Below are 22,581 nucleotides of genomic sequence, written 5' to 3'. Positions count from 1 at the left end.
TATCTGTGCTGGACAAAATTATAGTGCTATGACTAAAAGGCGTGAGGCATTGATTACAGTCCTATATTTAAACATCAGATTCAAAAATTAAGACAGTTTTTGTATTCAGAAACTTAAATCCCAGACTAAAATGAAATACAAGCAAAAATCAAGTCCTAACTGCACCCTCTGACCGATTTTAAGAGGTCTTTAAACTCAGATTGGCTCTTGGACGCACACACAGACTACTGCGCAAAGGGGGATTGCCAGTGGGACAACAGCTAATAAGATTTAACTCTGGTGCCTAATTTTATCTCTCCTTAGAGCACTGATGGAGCACTGCGACTGGACAAGAATAGCAAACAGGTTCCTCTGACCCTGATGAAGGACCACTGGGGCTATTTGAGGAAACTACACTCACTTAATTTCCCTATAACTCTACGTCTTTAACATTTCCATCACTGTCTCAATGTGCTCTTTTGTCTCCACATCCACACCACAGGGAGGCCAAAGCCTCAGCACCTCGGTTTAATGGGCAGTTATGAAGATCTCCCTGAAGTGCACAGCAGTCACGTTTAGAGGAGGTGACTTTTAAAAAATGGCAAACTTAATCAGTTGATGGAGTCTTGAAATGTCTTGAATGTTTTGAGGAAAAAAGATTCCAATGTTTTTGGCCATGCCTGAATGAAATACAACCAAAATCTGCCTAATCAGTCTAATTTGTACAAAAGTATTGGCATCATTGACATGACTGGATACAAATATGGCATGTTACCTGTGACAAGAGTTTTGGCAAGCCAGATCTTCTTGGTTTTGTTTTACGTTTGTTCTATGAACCGAATAATTTAATAATTACCAACTTATCTTAGGATGCAAACTAATTTGATCATTTTTTCCAGAGGTCATCAATTTTCAATGTTTTTGTTATGAACAAATCTTCTCAAATAAAATGAACAAAAACAGTATATTACCAAAACATGCAGCACTGTTACCTAAAACGGATGTTCATTTAATTCAGAATTAATTTATCTTTGCAGAAGGAGCAAATGAGTCACCCAAATGCCGAGCAACTGCAGTCAACATTTTGACAGAAAAAAGACACAACAAGCTCAGCTTATGTCAAATTTGGTTAAAAGATGACCAAAAAATATTACATTAATTACAAAGCTTAGTGCAATTCATTAATTCATTCCCTCGCTCATTTTTCATCCAAAGTCAGCTGGGATATTCTCTAGCTCATCAGCATTTAGCAATTAACATCCATATTATAGCGTACGTGACCCTGGTATAGAACCTACATAAGATAAAAAAGGAACTGCGCACACACATGAATTGAGAGGCACAACGATAGTAAGATCACCAATTCCAAGTCCTATTATTGCATTACAGTGTACAAATGTTCATGGTTTTCTTTGTCACGGTTTGTCATTGGTTTGAATTAGACTCCCAATGGTTCAAGATTGTGTGTCCCCAATTAATTTTGAAGGACCCATGCCCATGTGTGTTTGGGACAGAATTGAATGGCACCATGTCAAGAAATGAGATGGCAAAGAGGTTGCTACTGTACGGATGGCTTGTCACGCAAACAGGACATGCCCCATGTCCTCTGTCTACACAGATAGCGAGCCCTCGTCTTTCTTCACTGCTTCCTCCATCTCACTCGTGGCAGGCGAGAGTGAAAAATATCAGAGATGAGCACTATTTGGATTGTGGCAGTGACCCGTATGGGGCCACCAATTTGTTCTGAGATGTGGTTTTACGTCTAAAAGGTGATAATACTGTCAAAAAAAGCATGAATGAATAGACGGAGCTCAACACCAAATCATGGTACTCTTGTGCATTCTAACACTACCTTTAAAAGCATGAAAGTAGTATTGCTCCACCAAATTACAAATTCACCAATCCAGTAAAATCCACAATGGTGACATATGGAACTACAACAGTTAATTATTAAATGAATAATCAATTCAAAATGTTCCGTGATTTCAGTCTCAAGAGTGAATACCTTTATTTCCTTAGTCATCTATGAAACAGACCTATTATTTTTGTATTTTTTTGACATTTGTTGCCTCTTTTCTAACAGCAATGACCTTCAGATTAATCAACTAATAAAATAAATGTTAGGTAGGTAATCACTGACTTACCAAACAAGTCTTCTTTAAGCATGTATAGTATTTAGTAGCGTATCATCATGAATTCATTACATGAAGGATGATAAGTTATAAGAGGTTATCTTAGCCGGTAAAGAAAATAATTGTCTTTATGTTCCTTAAGCTGCTGGAAAAGGAACACATCAACTGATTTGGACCAGAAAAAGCACATTATACAGTGAAGAAAATAAGTATTTGAACACCCTGCTATTTTGCTATTTCTCCCACTTAGAAATCATGGAGGGGTCTGAAATTTTCATCGTAGGTGCATGTCCACTGTGAGAGAGATAAACTAAAAAGAAAAATCCAGAAATCACAATGCATGATTTTTTTAACAATTTATTTGTGTGATACAGCTGCTAATAAGTATTTGAACACCTGAGAAAATGAATGTTAATATTTGGTACAGTAGCCTTTGTTTGCTATTACAGAGGTCAAACGTTTCCTGTAGTTTTTCACCAGGTTTGCACACACTGCAGGAGGGATCTTGGCCCACTCCTCCACACAGATCTTCTCTAGATCAGTCAGGTTTCTGGGCTGTCGCTGAGAAACACGGAGTTTGAGCTCCCTCCAAAGATTTTCGATTGGGTTCAGGTCTGGAGACTGGCTGGGCCATGCTAGAACCTTGATATGCTTCTTACGGAGCCACTCCTTGGTTTTCCTGGCTGTGTGCTTCGGGTCGTTGTCGTGTTGGAAGACCCAGCCACGACCCATCTTCAATGCTCTGACAGAGGGAAGGAGGTTGTTCCCCAAAATCTCACAATACACGGCCCCAGTCATCCTCTCTTTAATGCAGTGCACTCGTCCTGTCCCATGTGCAGAAAAACACCCCCAAAGCATGATGCTACCACCCCCATGCTTCACAGTAGGGATGGTGTTCTTCGGATTGTACTCTTCATTCTTCTTCCTCCAAACACGCTTATTGGAATTATGACCAAAAAGTTCTATTTTGGTCTCATCTGACCATAAAACTTTCTCCCATGACTCCTCTGTATCATCCAAATGGTCATATGCAAACTTAAGACGGGCCTTGACATGTGCTGGTTTAAGCAGGGGAACCTTTCGTGCCATGCATGATTTCACATCATGACGTCTTAGTGTATTACCTACAGTAACCTTGGAAACGGTGGTCCCAGCTCTTTTCAGGTCATTGACCAAGTCCTGTCGTGTAGTTCTGGGCTGATTCCTCACCTTTCTTAGAATCATTGAGACCCCACGAGGTGATATCTTGCATGGGGCTCCACTCCGATTGAGATTGACCGTCATGTTTAGCTTCTTCCATTTTCTAATGATAGCTCCAACAGTGGACCTTTTTTCACCAAGCTGCTTGGTAATTGCTCCGTAGCCCTTTCCAGCCTTGTGGAGGTGTACAATTTTGTCTCTGGTGTCTTTGGACAGCTCTTTGGTCTTCGCCATGTTACAAGTTAAAGTCTTACTGATTGTATGGGGTGGACAGGTGTCTTTATGCAGCTAACGACCTCAAACAGGTGCATCTGATTCAGGATGATACGTGGAGTGCAGGTGGACTTCTAATGGGCAGACTAACAGGTCTTTCAGGGTCAGAATTCTAGATGATACACAGGTGTTCAAATACTTATTTGCAGCTGTATCACACAAATAAATTGTTAAAAAATCATGCATTGTGATTTCTGGATTTTTCTTTTTAGTTTATCTCTCTCACAGTGGACATGCACCTACGATGAAAATTTCAGACCCCTCCATGATTTCTAAGTGGGAGAAATAGCAAAATAGCAGGGTGTTCAAATACTTATTTTCTTCACTGTAAGTGTGGAAGAAAAAAAACTACAGGTTGAAATTTTCGTTTTGATTCATTTTGCTGTGATGTGACATGAACTGACACTAACAGGAATGCATACACAGAACAAAAATAATGGTGATGAGTCTAATATACCAAGAACAACCACTCAGCAGATGACCCAAAATGCATTAGCCACTTGAACATACTTCATATGAACAGGAAGCCATGTCCCATTCTTCCGTGTGTCCTCTTTTCTCGTGTGCATGTCCTGCGGCGGCCTTTTAGGTCACCCGACCTCACGCAGGGGGAACATTTGACTGCAGTCCACTCTGAACCTCAAACACAGCTGCTTCATTCAGCCTGCTGAATGCACAAATCACGCGGCTGGGACAATTTCAAGAAAGCTGACCACAGCTATTTCCTCGAGTCTGACAGCACAATCAACATGGTTCTCTGTCCCGCAGAGACTCATTTCATTAAGTTCATGTGAGCAATTACAATGAATCGGCTGAACTTAAGATGGATACTACAAATACTTTTCTCATTTGAAAAGAAAGGCATTAAGAACAACATCAGTCAGTGTGTAACACAATAATCTCCACGTAGAATGGCAGTAGTTAAAAAAAAAACCTGCAACTTTAAGAAACAAGTCGCACCAGTTTCATGCACTTACAGTAGACAGAGAACAGCCTTAAAATAGACAAACAGAATGACCAAGTGCCAAGAGGGTTCTACATGTAAGAGAGATTTAGGGAAAAGAGGGGAAATGAAGTAAATGTCAGAATAGTGGGCAGTGGTAGTGAACTAAACATCTAAACAAAGGATTGAGCTGTTCCCAACATACTATGATTGCTTACATCACAGCGGTGCATCAACGCTGGTGGCTCTGGACTCTCAGGCAAAGCTGCGACTTGGAGTCTCCTTACAATGACATATGGGACGATGCAAACAGGTGGACAAGTGATGAAATCCACTTGGCCAAGGAGCAACTGCCCTGAGAATGAGTCTGAGCCGAGACTTAAAGAACACAACTAGCAGCCACGCTGCAATGGTACAATCCCTCAGGGAGCATCACATTAAACCAGCGCAGAATCCAAACTTTGGCTTTTAAGTTCAATGTGAAGAGGTTTAGTCACCACCAGAGGTGTCACAGAGAGTTCACGAGATGAGACGTAAAGTAAAGAACCAAATTACAATGAAAATATATGACAATATATTGCAATCTATATTACTCTGCTCTGTATGTATGCTGGTGATCCCGCCTCAACCCCCCCCAAAAGGGCTCACTCACTCAGCTGCAGCCATCTCGCCCCTTGATGTATTCCAGCATCGGCAGGGTCCTTCAAATTCTTCTGCACTCCTTTAAATGTCCAACTGGACAAGTGACAGCGGGTTTCCTTTTTTTCATAGAAGTGTTTTTTCCCCATTGTTACAGTCGCAATGCAATGTAAACACAATGTCGGTAATTCAGGGACTTGTTTTGAGGTAAGCCCCCTCACTTCATTATTCACACAGTTCGCCCACTCAGCCGAGCAAGCCTTTGGAGTCAAACCAAAAACCCTGTATTTTGAACCAATTGGACAATGGAAAAGCAAAGCACCAAAGAACCAGCTCCAAAAAAAAAAAAAACTTTGGAGGCAAGAGACCGGGAGAATAGACACGCATGCACATGGCAATATATTCCGTCAAAATTATCTAGTTCCTTTTCATTTATTGTATGATGAATTATTATTGTCTGACGCCTAGTACCCGTGAGACTTTTTCCTGAATGAGAAATCTCACATTTTAATCTTGTGAGATCTTGTGACACAAGCTTGTGACATCCCTCGTTATCAGTAATAATGCAACAATGCATTCTACAGTAAGTCTGACTTATTTCCTTGCTTTAATGTTCAATTAAAATAATGTTAAAAACTGAATTTTCTGCCACTTAAGTTACTTTTAATAATTTATTTAATAATAAATTTAATAATTTGTTGCAAGGAAATAGTATTATATCTAGAACACATTTTAATCTCCACATATCCCTAAAGTATGGAGCTCTAAATTTTAATACATCAAAGAAACGCCATCCATATATAGCAGCAAACATATACAAAGAAACTTCTGCCATGTAAGCAAACCAAATTATTCTGTTATAACAATTTAATCTCCCACAGAGCAAATGCTCTCAACACCTTTCCAATCCTCCACTGTGTGGCAACAAACCATAGATGAAATTGACTTAATAAAGGCATCCAAATCCATCAGCATCACCTCACTATCAGCAAAATCATTATTCACAATATAGAAGATGTGCTCTGTTCTATAAAAGGCATCCAGAGATTCCGTTTTGCAGTCATGCTGGGGGAAGGAGGTAGTTATTCACTGATTCTTACCTATTTCAGCACTATACACACACACACACACACATCTTTGCTGTACACACTCAAAGAAAAGACATGTCCTGATAGGTATCGTCAGATCAACTTAGAGCCATTCATCTTACCCAATGAAGCTGGCACGTCAATTAAAGGCTGAATAAAATGTCCCTGAGGAACACATTTCTACACTGTCTTAACATTTTAGGGCAAAATAATTCCTCTGGCACATTCTGCAACCACCTATGCCAAGTTGGCAGACAACCAAAATTATTACAGCAAACATTGGAAAACAAATAAGTACCCACTCGTTATGCTGTTCTGGGAGGAGTAAATAGCTGCGTATGTGGTTTGAAATGAAAAGTCAGATAAATTCATTCAAGTCCCAAAATTGTGTGTATGATATTTGTTTAATTGACGCTAAATTAAGACGCATTCGGTGTGATGCAGTTGAAGGTCATTGAAATAAAACATGCCACTTATATTCTGGTTTGATGATTTTACATAAATGTAGGCGCTGGTTGTGTTTGTAAATTAAATACGAATTCTAAAGTTTCTCATCAGCAAAGTCATTGCTGCTCTTTCATGATGCTTTAGAAAATGAAAAAAAAAAAAAACTGTGGCATAACTGCTATATTTCTGAACATCGGTAAAACATGCTTGACTTACATGTAAACCCTGTACCTGTGTTAACAACACTAGCACAACTTCAGTCCGTTACCATTAAGTAACAGGTCAAAACGGCAAGTATTTTATTGTTTCTACTTCTCATCCACACAGGAACGACATTCTGGGTGACCTGAAATTTTATTTTTTATTTTCTGAAAATGCAGGCTTGGCAATACGAGAATTATGACATCACCATCCACAATAACTCGCAAAATTAATTAAACTTCTTGTAAAGCGCAAGATGACAGACTTCTGCACATCGGTTCTTTTTTCTTCTATGGTTTGGAGTGTCACGTGGTTCCATCTGCATGCTTGTTCACAGCGTCACACATAGGTGTACCTTGTGTATTACATTGTTTTCAGCGAGTGATGTGCTCTTGTCTGACTGCAACTATTTACTAATCCAGCCCAAGAACGTTCCCGTGTAGACTATGAGTTCCTGTTACAAAAGGAAAAAAGCATTTTCAGCCATAAAAAGAAAAAAGCTCCACCCAACTACTACATTCCTCACAAAGAGTTGCTTCACACAGGCTTGTCAACATTCACCTCATTGTTTTCATTGTAAAAAGGCTTATCAGATCAAGGCCCTTGCGACTCAAAACGGCCGCCCCACCTTCTCAGTCAGACTGTGTTGATGTATGTGCTTACGCGCAGGAGACAGGCCGGGTCACGACAAGCCTTGTTCAGCACTCCATGTGTTTCGTATTGAAAGGCAGGCGCCAAAATCAACTAAGGATGAAGATTGGGTTTTGCTGAATTGAGGTTCATGTTTATTGTAATTTCATTTCTGCTTGAGTATGTCCAGTGAAAACTCTGCGAGGGCCAAAGTCTTCTAGGGCAGTAAGAAAATTCATTATCATTAAGACACGGCTTAACAAGTGCCTTATCTTGTAGCCACCGAAGCAGATGCGTCAGTTCATTGTTTAACAGCCCGGTGAATTTGCTTCCTTCCTTGAAGTGTTGAGTTTGCTTCTTCCAACCAGATTTATGCTTTTAGTCAGGGTTCAACTCCAGGACCAACTGAACAGAATCATCCAATACTGAGAAGATGGACAAATTTAACAAGTATTCAAATGTCAGTCATGATTCAGAGATGCAAGGTCATGAGGTAACAGGAAATATTATTAACACATGTTCCCGTTTCATACGTGCATTTTCCCCGACTAAATTTCTTACTTATATGTAATACAACAACTACCATAAGCATCACACTGAAGCTTAGCAGTACTTATATTGCATTCCTATACATTCCTCAAATACCACACACTACATAGCGCGTGTGCATACATGCACATTTTTTGAAAGTGGAAGCGGTCCTTGTCCAAGTATTTCGCCGTCCCCACGGCACATCTGGCTCTCATTACAGCCTCTATGACCTGTGTGTGGGTCTGCCACATCCCAGCCCCCGATGCAGTTCTCAGGACCCCTGGCAATATGAATGTTCACTCCTCTGCCGTCGGCAGCAGACAGACCCCTGCAGATCAACATGTAATTTTTTTCATCCGTTGTTCTGGCTTTCGTTTACAAAAGGAGAGTGGATTTCTGGCATTAACAGGCATTTGACAGTTTTCTTGATTGACTATGTGAAAAATAAACAATTAATTGGTTGTTATTTTTTAGGACTGCCCAATAAAAATGATTTAAAATATTAAGGAAAATGTGTGATAGTTTAAAAATCTAACCTGATGACATTCCATGTGCACATAAAACAATATAAAGTACTTACAGCTTAATTACGACATACTAACATATCACCACGAATTCAGTCGGTGATGCACCGTGTCAATAATTATTGATGTGACAGAGGTCTGCGTAGATACGGCTTAGCTGACGTCATTTTGCTCTTCATCAGGCCACTACTGAATCTAATAATGAAAGTAATCAGTAGCGCTTCTACTGATTGCAAAACAAAATGGTCACAATTGAGGGTCATTTGGACATCTCAATGTGGAGCTTACATGAATGCTCACAGTTCTCATCTATGGCTAACAAGTTAATATGTGATAACATTTTGAGCAATGACACCATTTCTATGAATTGGAGAAAAATGAAATGTGACGCATGTTTCACATGATTAACCACAGTCATGATCAAGTTCCTTTTCTAAGATAACAGCTAATTCCTATAAGGCAAGCTGACAGGCGTCCACATGTATGAGCATCTGAAAAAATGCAACATTTGACATTTTCAAGTCATGAGGACTTAGGGAAAGGGGACCTGATATGCTTGAGTAGACGTGGAGAAAAATAAGATCTGCTTCTTCCCAGTCCTTTTCAGACATGTTGAATTATACAAATGCAACCACATGATGTTCCTTGATACAACCTGTTGGGCAAATCTGAAGCAAATAAACCATACAAGTTGAAAAAAATACAACGCTATTAAGACTACCTGTAATTTGAGGTTACTTTTGCTTGAGTAAAACTAAGACAACTGATGAGTGAAGGATCGTATTGGCACACATTAAGACCAAGCTTATTAGACACCCTCCTATGTTTAGAAACAACAGCAGTGAGATGGATCAAATTAAAGGTAATCCTCTTGATGTCTAATTTGGATCTGTTAATCAGGACTGACTATGTTGATAATAAAGAATGATGCTAATACACAATGCCTGTATTTTCTTCGAGGTTGATTATGCACAGTTTTGTTTTTTTTTTGTACCAAAGTCACATTTGCTCATTTGTCAGCATCAAAGTGTTATCTTGCTCTGTCACACAAAAGAGATTATTTAATAGGCATTTAAATGCAACGTTTGAACACAAAACCCCTCTGTGGCTGTGCTGCAAACAACTGTAACTTATTAAAATGCCGCAACAGTGACATTAGCCAAACATTATAACATGTTACCTTTCAAGATCATGTTGTAAATGTGTTTCCAATGAAAATCTTCTTTATGGTTTAATCGCACAACTTTAAAAAGGAGACAACTGGAGGTGGGAGTCTCCCTCTGCACCGCGCCATTGTTTTATGTGGTCAGTCTAGTTTCGGTACATGAATTCTAGTATAGGCTAGACATTCTCTCCACCACATCCATCAGGACCAGTCAATCTTTGCAGTTCATTAGCTTTCAAAGAGGAGCAGCTGTACTGACTGTAACTGTACACAGCTAAAAAAAATGGCAGCATTACTAGGAAAGATAAAAAGTTGGGGGGGACGGACATAAAAACAAAATGACCTGGACCCAACACTTTGGACTATGTTGGCAGTTACCCACAGGATTGCAAGCTAGTTGTGGTCGACACCAATTTTATTGAAGATTTAAATTATCTAATAGGCACAAATAATAACACACTAATCAAATCTCATAATAATAGTGCCAACTGTTCTTGACTGTTCAATTGGGATTGGCATTGAAAATCAAAAAATAAAACCATAAAATAGACTAGGGGCATTTCCGGGTGGGAGGATTCTTGGCGAAGCTTCAAATCCTCCTTCGGAAGACTGAAGGTCAACATGTCAAAATTCAAGCACATATCTAAATATGAGTCTAGGCATATCTAAATATGCCTTTCAAGGTTATTTTTCCCAGCAAAAGGTCAACATGTTAATATTGTAAAATACAAATATAAGGCATTAAGGAAAACATTGAATATGTAGTAGTCTACACTGGTAACAGACTTGATTGACGGAACAGCAAGCTTTTATTGCAGTTTTGAATTACCTTTGAATTACCAAAATGCAGAAATAATAACATGATAATCATAATCATATATTAACACTGGCAACTGTTTTACGACCGTAGTCCACCTAAAACTCAACTCTGAACCCCTGACATCACTTCCGGTCCATAAGTCTGGAACACATTTATTGCAACGCACGAGCAAGACTTGTATGTATTCAATGGTAACTAGAGGACTCAGATTACTTGTTAATATTGCAACAAAGTCTGGAAGTTGGCAACACTGAGCCCCTCTGCTCTGTCTTCTTATTCTCTGTCTAGACTGGTAGTCTAGGTATGTGTGCCGTGCTTTACATAGCCACCAGATGTATGGAGTTGTAACGACAAGCGCCAACCGGTAGTGCCAACTCTAAAGTATTCGTGGCAACCTACTGCATGGTGTACTACTGCAGGGACATCTAGCCCATGCTGGCTAGATACAGCTGTACACTCCCAGCTAAGCATGCTGGTGGCTAAAGTAGGTTGGAGCAAGTTTAGTACAGAGTGGTGCATTAAACATTGATGATGATATTGCATGAGTAAATATGCTTACAAAATACACTTTAAACTTTAATAAAATATTCAAAAGGTAGAAATCCATAGCTGATGAGATTTGAGTCGCATGGTTGACTGGAGGAACCTGAATAAGTCTCCTGGGCAGTACTATAATAAATCAAAGATGAACAGGAATAGTATTGCTTCCTATACCATACTGGCAATGCACTAAAATATACAGTATATATTTTGACTGATATTCATTTTTTATTTTCCAATTAGTCGATGCAAGAAATGCCCGTTTTTATCCAATGCCGAAGTTATTATATATCTGGACTTCTCAATAACAAGTCCATTTCATATGAACTCAATCCCAAAAGGCATTTCTGAAGATGAGTTTTCTAGTCAGATGACTTGCATCTGGTAGAAAGCAGTCACTACACCTGAGGCAACACCTGGGTGGATCGTGCAGAGCTCCTCGCAAAACTCAGCAGACCCTTTCCTCGCATCATAACTGGCCCTATCATGTTCCATGTATTTCCAGCAATTTCCCCCACACACACACACCTTTTCCCCCCCACACGGTTCACAGCCTCAATTCTCCAGAGTCCAATTACGGATTTCTTTCCGTCAAGTCTATCGTTTGAGACAAGCTGGTTGTGCCCAATATAAAAGTTTTTTTTTTTTTTTTTTTGAGATGAGTCCAATACGGTGTGTATAGAAGATTTCGGTGAAAGCAAGGTAAGCTAAATCAAAGAAACGTCTTAACAGCAATGATGCATCCTAACACAATCGCACCACACGGAGAGAATTAAAGAGTTGTGATGTGCCAATTACTGTATTAGCAAAGACCACCAAAGAGAACACCTAAAACAGAAGAAGTCACTTCATGAATTTATTTCCTTTCCAGATAAATGATAACAAATACAGGAAGGGTTGAAGCAGAGTACAGAATTACAGAATTAATCGTAAAATAATGTCTGATTATTCTCATTCATCCAGGTCATTGTATTCTCGGGTCAGCGTCTCAGAGCCGCAAATGTATGCTGGAGCCCATCTCAGCTCACTCTAGGCAAGAGGGCTCGTACACCCTGGACTGGTCACCGGCCAATCACAGGGCACATATAGACAACCATACCTACATTCATACCTATAGACAATTCAGAATCGTCAATTAACCATCCATCCATTTTCTATGCTGCTTATCCTCACTACGGCCGCAGAGGTATGCTGGAGCCTATCCCAGCTGTTTTCTGACAAGAGGCGGAGTACACTATGGACTGGTCGCCGGCCAATCACAGGGCACATATAGACAACCATTCATACCTATGAATCGCCAATTAACCAAACATGCATATTTTTGGAATGTGGGAGGAAATTAATATGATTGGATGCCCTGAGAATCAAAATAATGTCCCATACACTTTAATAAATTAGTCATGACTGTTATTCTTAGCAACGTACTATATCATTCACATGGCAACTGAACTCAATTTGAATTTATTATCAGGATGAAAATATTTTGCATTGCGCAGTAACATTTTTATTAGCCGTCAAATGTACTGTGAGGCCATTAAACTGCTGTGATATGAGATACAACCTTAGGTTAATGCTGCAATACGGCATGTCAAATAGTGATGCTCCCTTGATCACAAAGGATACATGAGCTGCATACAAGATTGAATAGTTGGTAAAAAAAAATAAAAAATACAAAAAAAAAGCCTCAGGCCAGGAGCAGATATAAGGAGTGCCCTCATATATGCCAAGAGTCTACCAAGCAGTTTAACCAGCAGTCAGTTTAATCGGATAACAGGAAAAGGGGATCTTGTAACTTTGAGCGTGACTGAGGCAGTTTTTCAATGTGTCTGATCCAGGCATTGACTTTGATCCTCTTCAATTAAATTTGTTAAATTATTTACTAATTAAATGTGCCATTCTTTTCACCTCTTGCCAGAGGCAACGTGTGCTCTAATCCCACAGCATGACTTTATCAAATAGCACTAGAAATCTCATTTCCAGTTGGGAAGCAATACGTTTGATGATGTGAGCAGGAAAAGTTGTTTTATTATGTTATTTTTGCAGTGAGAAAATTCCTGTGTGAAAGGAATGTTGCGTTATTTGTTGTTGTTAGTCTGCCACTGAAACCAGTGTCTGGAGGAACGAGGAAGTGACGCCTCGCCTCCCACCAGCAATTTATTTAAAATTTTCTGTTGTCTGTTATATATTTGTTCAATATTTTGCCTGCTCTTTGTATGGACGGCTTTGTCAGTGTTGTGTTTAGCACAATTTGAGGACAGTTGTTTTGACACTACAACCTCCAATAAAATAAAGTTTGGGACTGAATGTGTATTACCGGGGATGATTCTAGCATCAGCTGTCTCGACTGAGACCAGGGAAAACACAAGCACTGACGCGGATGGAAATAAAAATTCAGAAACCCAGAAGACGTTTGACTTTGGAAAAGCATGCAGAATATTATTTTGCTTACTTTCCAGGGTTCAATTCCACCCTCGGCCATCTCTTTGTGGAGTTTGCATGTTCTCCCCATGCATGCGTGGGTTTTCTCCGGGTACTCCGGGTTCCTCCCACAAAAACATGCTAGGTTAATTGGCAACACCAAATTGTCCATAGGTATGAATGTGAGTGTGAATGGTTGTTTGTCTATATGTGCCCTGTGATTGGCTGGCGACCAGTCCAGGGTGTACCCTGCCTCTCACCCGACGACAACTGGGATAGGCTCCAGTACCCCCTGCGACCCTTGTGAGGATAAGCGGTAGAAAATGAATGAATGATTTGAGCACTTTAAAAAGGTGCTGCCTGTTATGGTTAGGTACTAACACTCACATCTACAAGGGGACCTATTATGCTTTTTCCACTTTTGGGGGGTGAAAATTGTAATTTGGAGTCAATAAGGGACAGCAATTTGATATTTCCCAGCAGCACTGTCACAGACTCCAACTTACTTAGCAACGGAAAGAAGCGAAGGAAAACGATTTTAATGTCAGCATTTGACAGATAGTACAAAGGCTCGCCAGTGCACTTGTTGCATCATGACATGCTGCAGTCAGGCATTATTGCCCTACAGGTTCCTCACTGACAAAAGATATTTTAACTTCTTTACTTCCTGATTAGTACACACAAACCCATGAAATGTCAATCTTACAGATTTAAAGTGATGTTCGCTGTTGCACACATGATACAAAGCCTCAGATAAGGACAGTTTCATGACCTTGCACATGTAAACGATAATTGCAGAATGCTCTAAAGCAATGTTTATTTCATTTACACCGTGAAGGTAGAGATTGCCTTTCACTGGCATTAACACTTGATTGTTTATTTATGGTGGTGAGGTCACATCGTATCTCATGCAACTCAACACAAAGTCCAGTTCTAAGATTGTAAAATTGGCACTCCTGACCGATGACATACAGGAAAGGTCATTTGTATGATTATTTTATGTCCTAACTCTGCATCATTAAACCACTGGAGCTTCCCATGTTGTGATTTTGTAATGGTTGTTTTGGAGGATTTTTCTGGTGCTGCTGAACAGAGGAGTTACTGTTGTTCAGCATATTCAGTGTTCCCACTACTATTATACACAGTCATGGAAAACGATTATTAAACTACCCTTGTTTCTTCAGTTTATTGGTCCATTTTAATGCCTGGTACATTTGTTTGAACAAATATAGTTTTAATTAAAAGGCATTAAAATGGAACAAGAAACAAGGGTGGTCTAATATATTCTTTTTGTATACATACACAAATAAAACAAATTTAAGGTTTCATTATTTGTACAACATAATAGATGACTCCCGTGGTTAAACAAGGGCTACACTGGCAGATAATGCACACTGAAGGACAAAGGAGTTGCAAATACATTGCAAGTGCAAGTACGGCTTTAAATCTCCACACACACACTCTATAAAACTACATGTTGAACTGATTAAACTAGACGGGGTGGGCACATAACACATATTACCATTGCTGGGCTATGTGTCAGTGTGTACAGCTGATACTCAGCCATGACTCCCAAATATCAAATGGAAACTAGAATGTATTCATTTTAGTTGTACCACTTGAAAAAGCATGATCATTCAGAACGCTTGACAACAAGTGTTTTGTTTTGGGGGTTTTTCTCAGTTGCTTTCAACAAACCATGATATTCGACGGGTTTAGTCCTTGAAGCTAAACAAACAAAATCATAATTTTAGATAAGGAGGTGGTGCGGTGTTAGTTGCTGTTTTAAAACTGCTCTTATTAATTAACATGCTCCACAGCAAGGACACATTGGAAAAGCATGGAGGAGTGTAGCGTGCAGAAGGTTACACATTGAAAGGAAATGCTAACCCGGCAAATGTATGTGCACACACACAATACAATTCAATTCCAAATGTGAACATTGTAAATAGTTCATTTAGCTATATTTGTAAATAAACGTGTAAACAACCATGCTTTTGTATTGTTTATGTTGTGGCATAGTTGTTTAGATATTTTTGCTGAATACATAATGGTGTGTATGGCTTGTGTCAAAGTGTATGAAATGTATCTTTTCACAAAAAGCCATTTTTTTTTCTCCCAGAAGTGATATTTTGCTGAAAAATACATCTGTTCTACTGCTGATAACTACCAATTTTTTGCTTTCTGAGGATTTCTTTTGGTATGTTCCATGTTTATATAGCCCTAGAAGACAATATTCTATGTGCCTTGAAAGATTAGTCAAGGTCCTCTAAAATGGCTGCTACTGGAGGGGATGTCTTTTGAAAATTTACAGGCAGAAATATGTAGGATGAGGCAAATGTGTTTTTAAACAAAATGAGAATTTGAGTGTTAAATGTGTGCATGATTAAAAAATGATAATGCTCATTTTATACACATGCCAACCAGAAGATCCTAAAGAATTAGTCAGAATCGTTAACTTACATGTCCATGGTTGATAAAGCCGTGCTTACTGGCAATTTTTTCAGCTTCCTCCAATCCCCCAGGTATGTGGACAGCCCATGTGTTGGTGTAGATCTTCTGACTTAGCACTGGTTCCAGCCCAAAAACCAGCAAGATCAGCAGAGACCAAACTATCAACTCCACCAGTGTGAACCTGGGCCTCCTCGCAGGAGGTGGAGGAGATCCAGCAGCCATGGGGTCTCCAGAAGCAACAGAGCCTCTGTGCCTAGTACCTCTCTGCCAGGCCAGAGCCACCCACGGTGCTTGCAGGTGCATGGAGAAACAAGGAAGGGGTATGTCGGAGCTAACCTGATGGGAAACAGAAAAGCAAGAATAATCAGCACAGGTTTGCGTAGCTTTTTTTCAATTTTCAATAATCCAACAGGCAATACCGTTAAGAAGTACTGCCACAAGGCAGACCAGCAATCACAGCTTTGAGCATGCATTCTGAGGAAATTGAGTCAAATGAGGATCAGCCCCAATGTTGTGGAGAAAAAGCCTGCAGGTATTTACACCTCCTCACACTGGAGAGTTGGAGCTACCAAAGAGAAATACTACAAGAAAATGTTTTGCACTTGAGGTGGTAAAGAACAGTTGAAAAACTTGGAAGGCATTCCAAGTCACACACACACACACACAACACAACACAACTGTGTCTAATTGAAAAACTTTTTCCTAAGCCATACATGCGAGCTCCAGAGTGTATTGCGTGAGAAACTTTCTACACAAAAACATTTTGAATAGGTCTGCTTCCTGCTGTATGTAGTCAAACGTGTTTACCTTGTTCCACTCTTTCTTTAGTCACATATCGTAGCCACTCTCAAGGGACGGCTCGCCCGACGGATTGCATGACGGGCTTTCTTTTTGGCTATTATGATTCACAACATACTGTATACTCAGTGAGGTCAAACGTGTCTCATTTGTTTTTGTCAAGACGGTTGTTGAGTGTTGAATTTGTCTGGACAACTTGCTTATTTTTTTTATTGCTGGATAAGTATAAATACTGGCGACTAATGTCAGCTTTCTTGGCTTTAAGTTTCTAAATAAAAGTTTTGAGTTTTATACCATTGCCAGATGACGTACTCCTTACTCCTGCACACAAAACTAAACTTTTTATGTTACCTTGAAATACTGAACATAATTCATTGGTTCATTCATTTTATAGTAATTCCAGGTGAAAAATATGTATTTTTCATGGACATGAGCATTGATAAATAGAAAAGTAATGATCCTACATGGCGGTCGAGTGGTTAGCGCGCAGACCTCACAGCTAGGAGACCAGGGTTGAATTCCACCCTCGACCCTCTGTGTGGAGTTTGCATGTTCTCCCCGTGCATGCGTGGGTTTTCTCCGGGTACTCCGGTTTCCTCCCACATTCCAAAAACATGCTAGGTTAATTGGCGACTCCAAATTGTCCATAGGTATGAATGTGAGTGTGAATGGTTGTTTGTCTATATGTGCCCTGTGATTGGCTGGCGACCAGTCCAGGGTGTACCCCGCCTCTCGCCCAAAGACAGCTGGGATAGGCTCCAGCACCCCCGCGACCCTAGTGAGGAAAAAGTGGTAGAAAATGAATGAATGAATGATCCTACACATTTTTGATTCCACTGATGTTGGCATCCGTCCCTTTGAATGGATTTAATTTGAGCTTCACTTTTTTTTGTCCACTCAGGATGGCTATGATTTAAGTAAGCATATTCATTTCATGCCAAATTGAAGGTGAATGTTTAACAATCATGATAAAGCAGTATCTGTCCGAAAGTCTATTTGGTTAAACATTGATGTCTGTTATAAGTAGAACATTCTGTAGCCTGTCTTACTGTTATGAGCAACGAGTGATGGGTTTTGTAAATATCACGTGATTGTTGGGTGTGTTGGCTGTGATTTCCAAGTGTCCTTGAATGCAGTGGCAACTTGTGCCCGAGAAGTTACGAGATGCACCTGAATTCACCATTCTTAGAAAAAGTGAGCTCAGTACTGATACTTTGGTAGTTTTGATTCAGCGCTGAAATGTTAATATTTAATTTTATTGTGCTTTCTTAACAGAATTATTACAGGCCTCTTCAATGGAAAACAGGACTTATTCCAAATGGCAGCTTGCGGGTTTGTGGCCCTAACTTTAAATCAAAGTTTTGTGTTAGTGTGGCCCACACATTTCATATTATATATTCTGTGGCAACCTTTCACAAGAGATGGTCTGAAGCTTTCAGAAATATTATCTTCAATACTAGCCTTTTTTCAAAAGATAACCCCTTCAGTTGTGGGCACTTTAGACAATTTTGACTGATCTTTCAAGGCACACAGAATATTGTGTTCTTCGGCTATATAAACATGGAAAAGAAAAATTTGACTCCAGCCTTTCATTAGAAGAAAAAAGTTTGTTTATACCTTTTTTGGTTCTCTAGTAATCAGCAGTAGAACATAGCTAAGTTTCAGGAAAATATCAGATCCCGACTAGAAAAGAGAAAAATATATAACTTTTTGTAAAATTATACATTTCAATTCTGATGTTTGGAGCTGAAGTGCGAGTGCATGTGTATTCATATGTTAAAATGTCCCTACAATGCGTAACACTCGTCCGCGCTCTTCCACGTCCCTCTTCCTGTCATATGTGATTCTTCCATTGACATGATCCTATGATCCCCTGTTAATAATAATCAAATGCAATGTGGTCATTTTTATGGCTTAAAAGTGCTTCCTAAATGTATTGGTGGAGACTTGCATCACCACCTCTGTTTCCTGCGCAAAATAAACTTAAATCACATATAAATATGTTGCTGGAATCAGGCGTTCAGGATTGTAAAAATGTATAAATATGTCTTTGGTACTGAAACAGTTCATTTGGGCAAGCAGTAACCAACATCGAGCTTGAAGACTAACTACAATTATGGTGCAGAAACCAAAAAACACTTAAGGAAACTATTACTACTATAGGGAGTAATAAACAACAATTATATTAACTGTAAATATTTATTTGAGCAACTTTGTACCTAATGTTGGAAAGCCGGAAGCACTCCCAGCAAAAGTACAATATATTTTTATATTTATATTGGCTGCACGGCGAGTGCAGGAGTGGATAGAGCGCAGGCCACACAGCTAGGAGACCCAAGTTCGATTCCACCCTCGGCCATCTCTGTGTGGAGTTTGCATGTTCTCTCTGTGCCTTTTACTTGTGCACTCCAGGTACTTCCTCCCACATTCCAAAAACATGCTAGGTTAATTGGCGTTAATAGTTATGAATGTGAGTGTGAATGGTTGTTTGTCTATATGTGCCCTGTGATTGGCTGGCGACCAGTCCAGGGTGTACCCCGCCTCTCCCCCGAAGACAGCTGGCATAGGCTCCAGCACCCCCGCGACCCTCGTGAGGATAAGCGGTAGAAAATAAATGAATGTTTTGAATGAATTTTCTGGAAATATATGAAACCCTTTTTAGCGGCCCCCGGGTATGTTCAGTTTGAGCACCGTGAATTAAGGGAAAAGGCCTTGTTGTCTCGCCAAGATGAATACATTTCAGGCTTTTCTTCTCCTTCAAAAATGGTAAGAGACAATTTTAACTAGTCATACATTTTGTCTCACCAACTGCTTTTAGCAAGTTTCATAAAAATAACACAAATCTCCCCCACCTATGATGACTTTGGGTAGGTTAATAAACATTCTCAATAAAAGTAACTGGGCCCACCCCTGGGTCATTCGACTGAGCTTAGCCAAGTTGCACTAGGTGAAGAAAATCATGATTAAAAGGGGTGTTTTAATGTGTTAAAAGCCAGTTGGGTTCAGTCAGGGTACTGTGTTTTGCGGGAAACATTGCATTGTGAAACAAGCAATCAATAACCAAAGCTTAAAGCCATGGACTCGATCCAGAAAAACAAGAGAAAAATCTAACATATGAAAAGTTTATCTGCTATGCTGCTTGGGCGATGAAAACCAGAACCAAATCATTGAAGCACAAATATCTACACGTAACACAAGTTGCATAGTTTGAATATATATCGCCTAAAGTCATGCTGAAAGTCACGTTATTAAAATAAAAACAAAACTCACAGGTATGAAAGTCAAAGAAAAATCAGTGGTATAACTTACTCAACTTTGTCCTCTGTTGCAGCAAGTAAACACGTTTCCAAACCTCTGGTCAAGGTTAGCATGCACTGACTTTAAATACAGATGTCTGTGACCTCACCTACAAGCTCAGCCACTCAGTTGCAGGGTTAAAAAAAACACATACCACACACACTCCGAAACACATGCATGTGCTGGAACTGTTTTGCTATTCAGGAGACATAGGACCACCAATACATTGCCAGTGGTCTGGTAAGTAAATGATACCACATGTATGACAGTCTACTTGTAATGAGGAAATGCAGGAAATCCTAATTAGTCTCATTAAACTAGAAGGATAATGCCAACATCAAAAACACTGCAAAACATCAGAACATTTTAAATTGCATCATTGGTTAAATATTTGCTTTTTACTCTACATTCAGTGCCTTAACCAAAGCAAAAAAAATCAAGTATTTTCCACATAAACCAAACACAAATTCCCATCTCAGACATATTAAATCTAGTGTCTCCAAGAGTCACCCAAGTACTAGATCTTACAACTGCACACTCTACCGCTGTAGAACGCAAAATCTGAGATGGTGGTGCAAAAACTGACCCTAAAATGTAATGAGTCATCACACACACCATGCATTGTCATGGTTACTGCTGAACAAGCTTTAGTCAAATAAGCTATTTTATGTGCACTTGAGCTATAGCATGGAATTGCCTCTTAACAACACTCCAAAGACATTAATTTATCATCAAGGCATCAATCACGGTTTTGTCATTAAGCCACCGTGAATCATCCTGTCAAAAAGCATAGGACCCTTATCCCTTATTATTAGAATCTATACACAGCTTCCTCCCCTCTCATTGGCTACATCATTACAATCTAATCCTCGGTTTAAGGCAAATGTTCAAGACTCATGGTCAAAGTAATAAAAGCAATTATTAATATATAACAACTACTGTATGCTAACACTCATCAAAGATCTTCTATGTGGAGGAGCACTCTGTTGCTTGAAAGATGTTGAGACTAAATAATGTTTGCTTCTTCCTGTTCCTTTACAGAAATAAGGAATTGTACAAGTGTAAATATGTGATGTTCCCTAATTAGAATATGCCACAGGCCAATAATACATTTTGCTGTGGGCCACAAATATCCCCAAGACCGCAATTTGGACAGTACAGCTTTACCGGCAAAATCTTTACATGAGGCAACAACTTCTATTCCCGGATTTTTGTCTGCTGTGACTCACCATACCAAAGTCATTCTCATATGGTTCCAAATCAACAAGTTTGTGGATGAATTGCATAATCAATGATATAATGAAATCTCAAGGCACAATCACTTCAATGCTAGCGGTGGTGTGATTATGTTTGATGTGATTACGATATTAAAAGAGCAACGACATTTCTCCAAGTGGTCTGTAGGGACAAGCGGTCTGAAGAAACGCATAAAGATCGTAACACCACGTAGTCACAGGCTTCTGTTGTTGTTGTATGCTTGACGACATACACAAAGTTGACGGAAATCAAACTTATCAGAGCTGTAAAGTGTAATACACTCGAAGGTTTGGTCTTGATAAGAGTGTTTTCGGACTCACCTAACGCGTAAAAATTGGAACACCACGTAGTCATAATCTTCTGTTAATGTCGTCTGCTTGATTACGTGAAAAAGTGGACTGTCCTGATAAACTTGACGTGCTTACAGACGTACTTGTTTTTTTTCCGGTGCTAAAACTTACTAACATTTTACATTTTACAGCGAGGACCGAGCCGCGGACCAGGGAAGCCGCGGGTCATCACCCAATCAAACCCGACACAGTCGACGTCACCTCGGCGTGTGTGAGATCCCCCGTCACTGACAGCCACTACGCTCAATAAGACCACAATGTCCCGCTTTGGATCACCGTCCCCTCGCCGTCGGAATCAAACCCGGAATACATCGAGCAGCAATGTAACCAAAACAAGTCGGAATTGTGAACCGGAGCTAACGGCAAACTTACGATGGGCTCAACTTACCAGCTTCCGTTTACATTCTGCTCGACCCGGCTTGCTGTTGTCTCACGCCAAGCGGTGCTAGAACCGACGACAGCACGGAAAAATCACCGAACATTTGATAGGGGAGAATTGCTGGTTATAAATAGTCATGATAGCCCTCTGGTGTGCCGCTGGAGAGGTCCACACAAGCCCCAGGAAATACGTCACGGCCGTGGACTGAGCGGGGACGTTACGGAGACACCCACCCGGTATGGTGCTGCGACAGCACCACCTTCTGGTTGCAAGCGGTATTGACGACAGCCGTAAAGAGAGCGGCTGTGGTTGAAATCCTTTGCACACACACATTTTATTCTTGGAGAGCGCTTTTAAATATAGAAACGTTTAATACGTGGCGGGGGAAACGACCCATTCAAGATTATTCGACGTTTCAAGCGCACAGGACACTTTTCCTAACAGAGTTGCTCTTCCAAAGGCAAAAAACGGAAGTGAGATCCCTCCCACAAACGCAAAAAGAACTGATGCCAGCCA

At 39.9% G+C, this 22,581-nt stretch overlaps 1 protein-coding gene across 4 annotated transcripts in view; it reads right to left on the bottom strand.

Moving 5' to 3' along the window:
• Positions 1-22,260, bottom strand: part of furina (furin (paired basic amino acid cleaving enzyme) a) — a 52,895-nt gene extending 30,635 nt beyond the window's left edge. The window contains exons 1-2 of one of the 4 annotated variants that reach the window (XM_058089799.1): positions 22,075-22,260; positions 15,994-16,320 (exon numbers count right to left, since the gene is read on the bottom strand). In XM_058089799.1, coding sequence (XP_057945782.1) covers positions 15,994-16,287 — 294 coding nt within the window. In that variant the 5' untranslated portion in view covers positions 16,288-16,320; positions 22,075-22,260. Of the gene's footprint in view, positions 1-15,993; positions 16,321-16,403; positions 16,611-20,091; positions 20,257-21,656; positions 21,903-22,074 lie in introns of those variants that run through there. The other 3 variants (XM_058089801.1, XM_058089800.1, XM_058089798.1) reach the window with 3 other exon arrangements.
• Positions 22,261-22,581: the final 321 nt, after the last annotated feature.

The sequence above is a fragment of the Doryrhamphus excisus genome, chromosome 12 (assembly GCF_030265055.1).
Source record: "Doryrhamphus excisus isolate RoL2022-K1 chromosome 12, RoL_Dexc_1.0, whole genome shotgun sequence".
Lineage (NCBI taxonomy): Eukaryota > Metazoa > Chordata > Actinopteri > Syngnathiformes > Syngnathidae > Doryrhamphus > Doryrhamphus excisus.
Note: the sequence above shows the minus strand (reverse complement) of the source record. Positions and strands in the feature narration are given on the sequence as shown.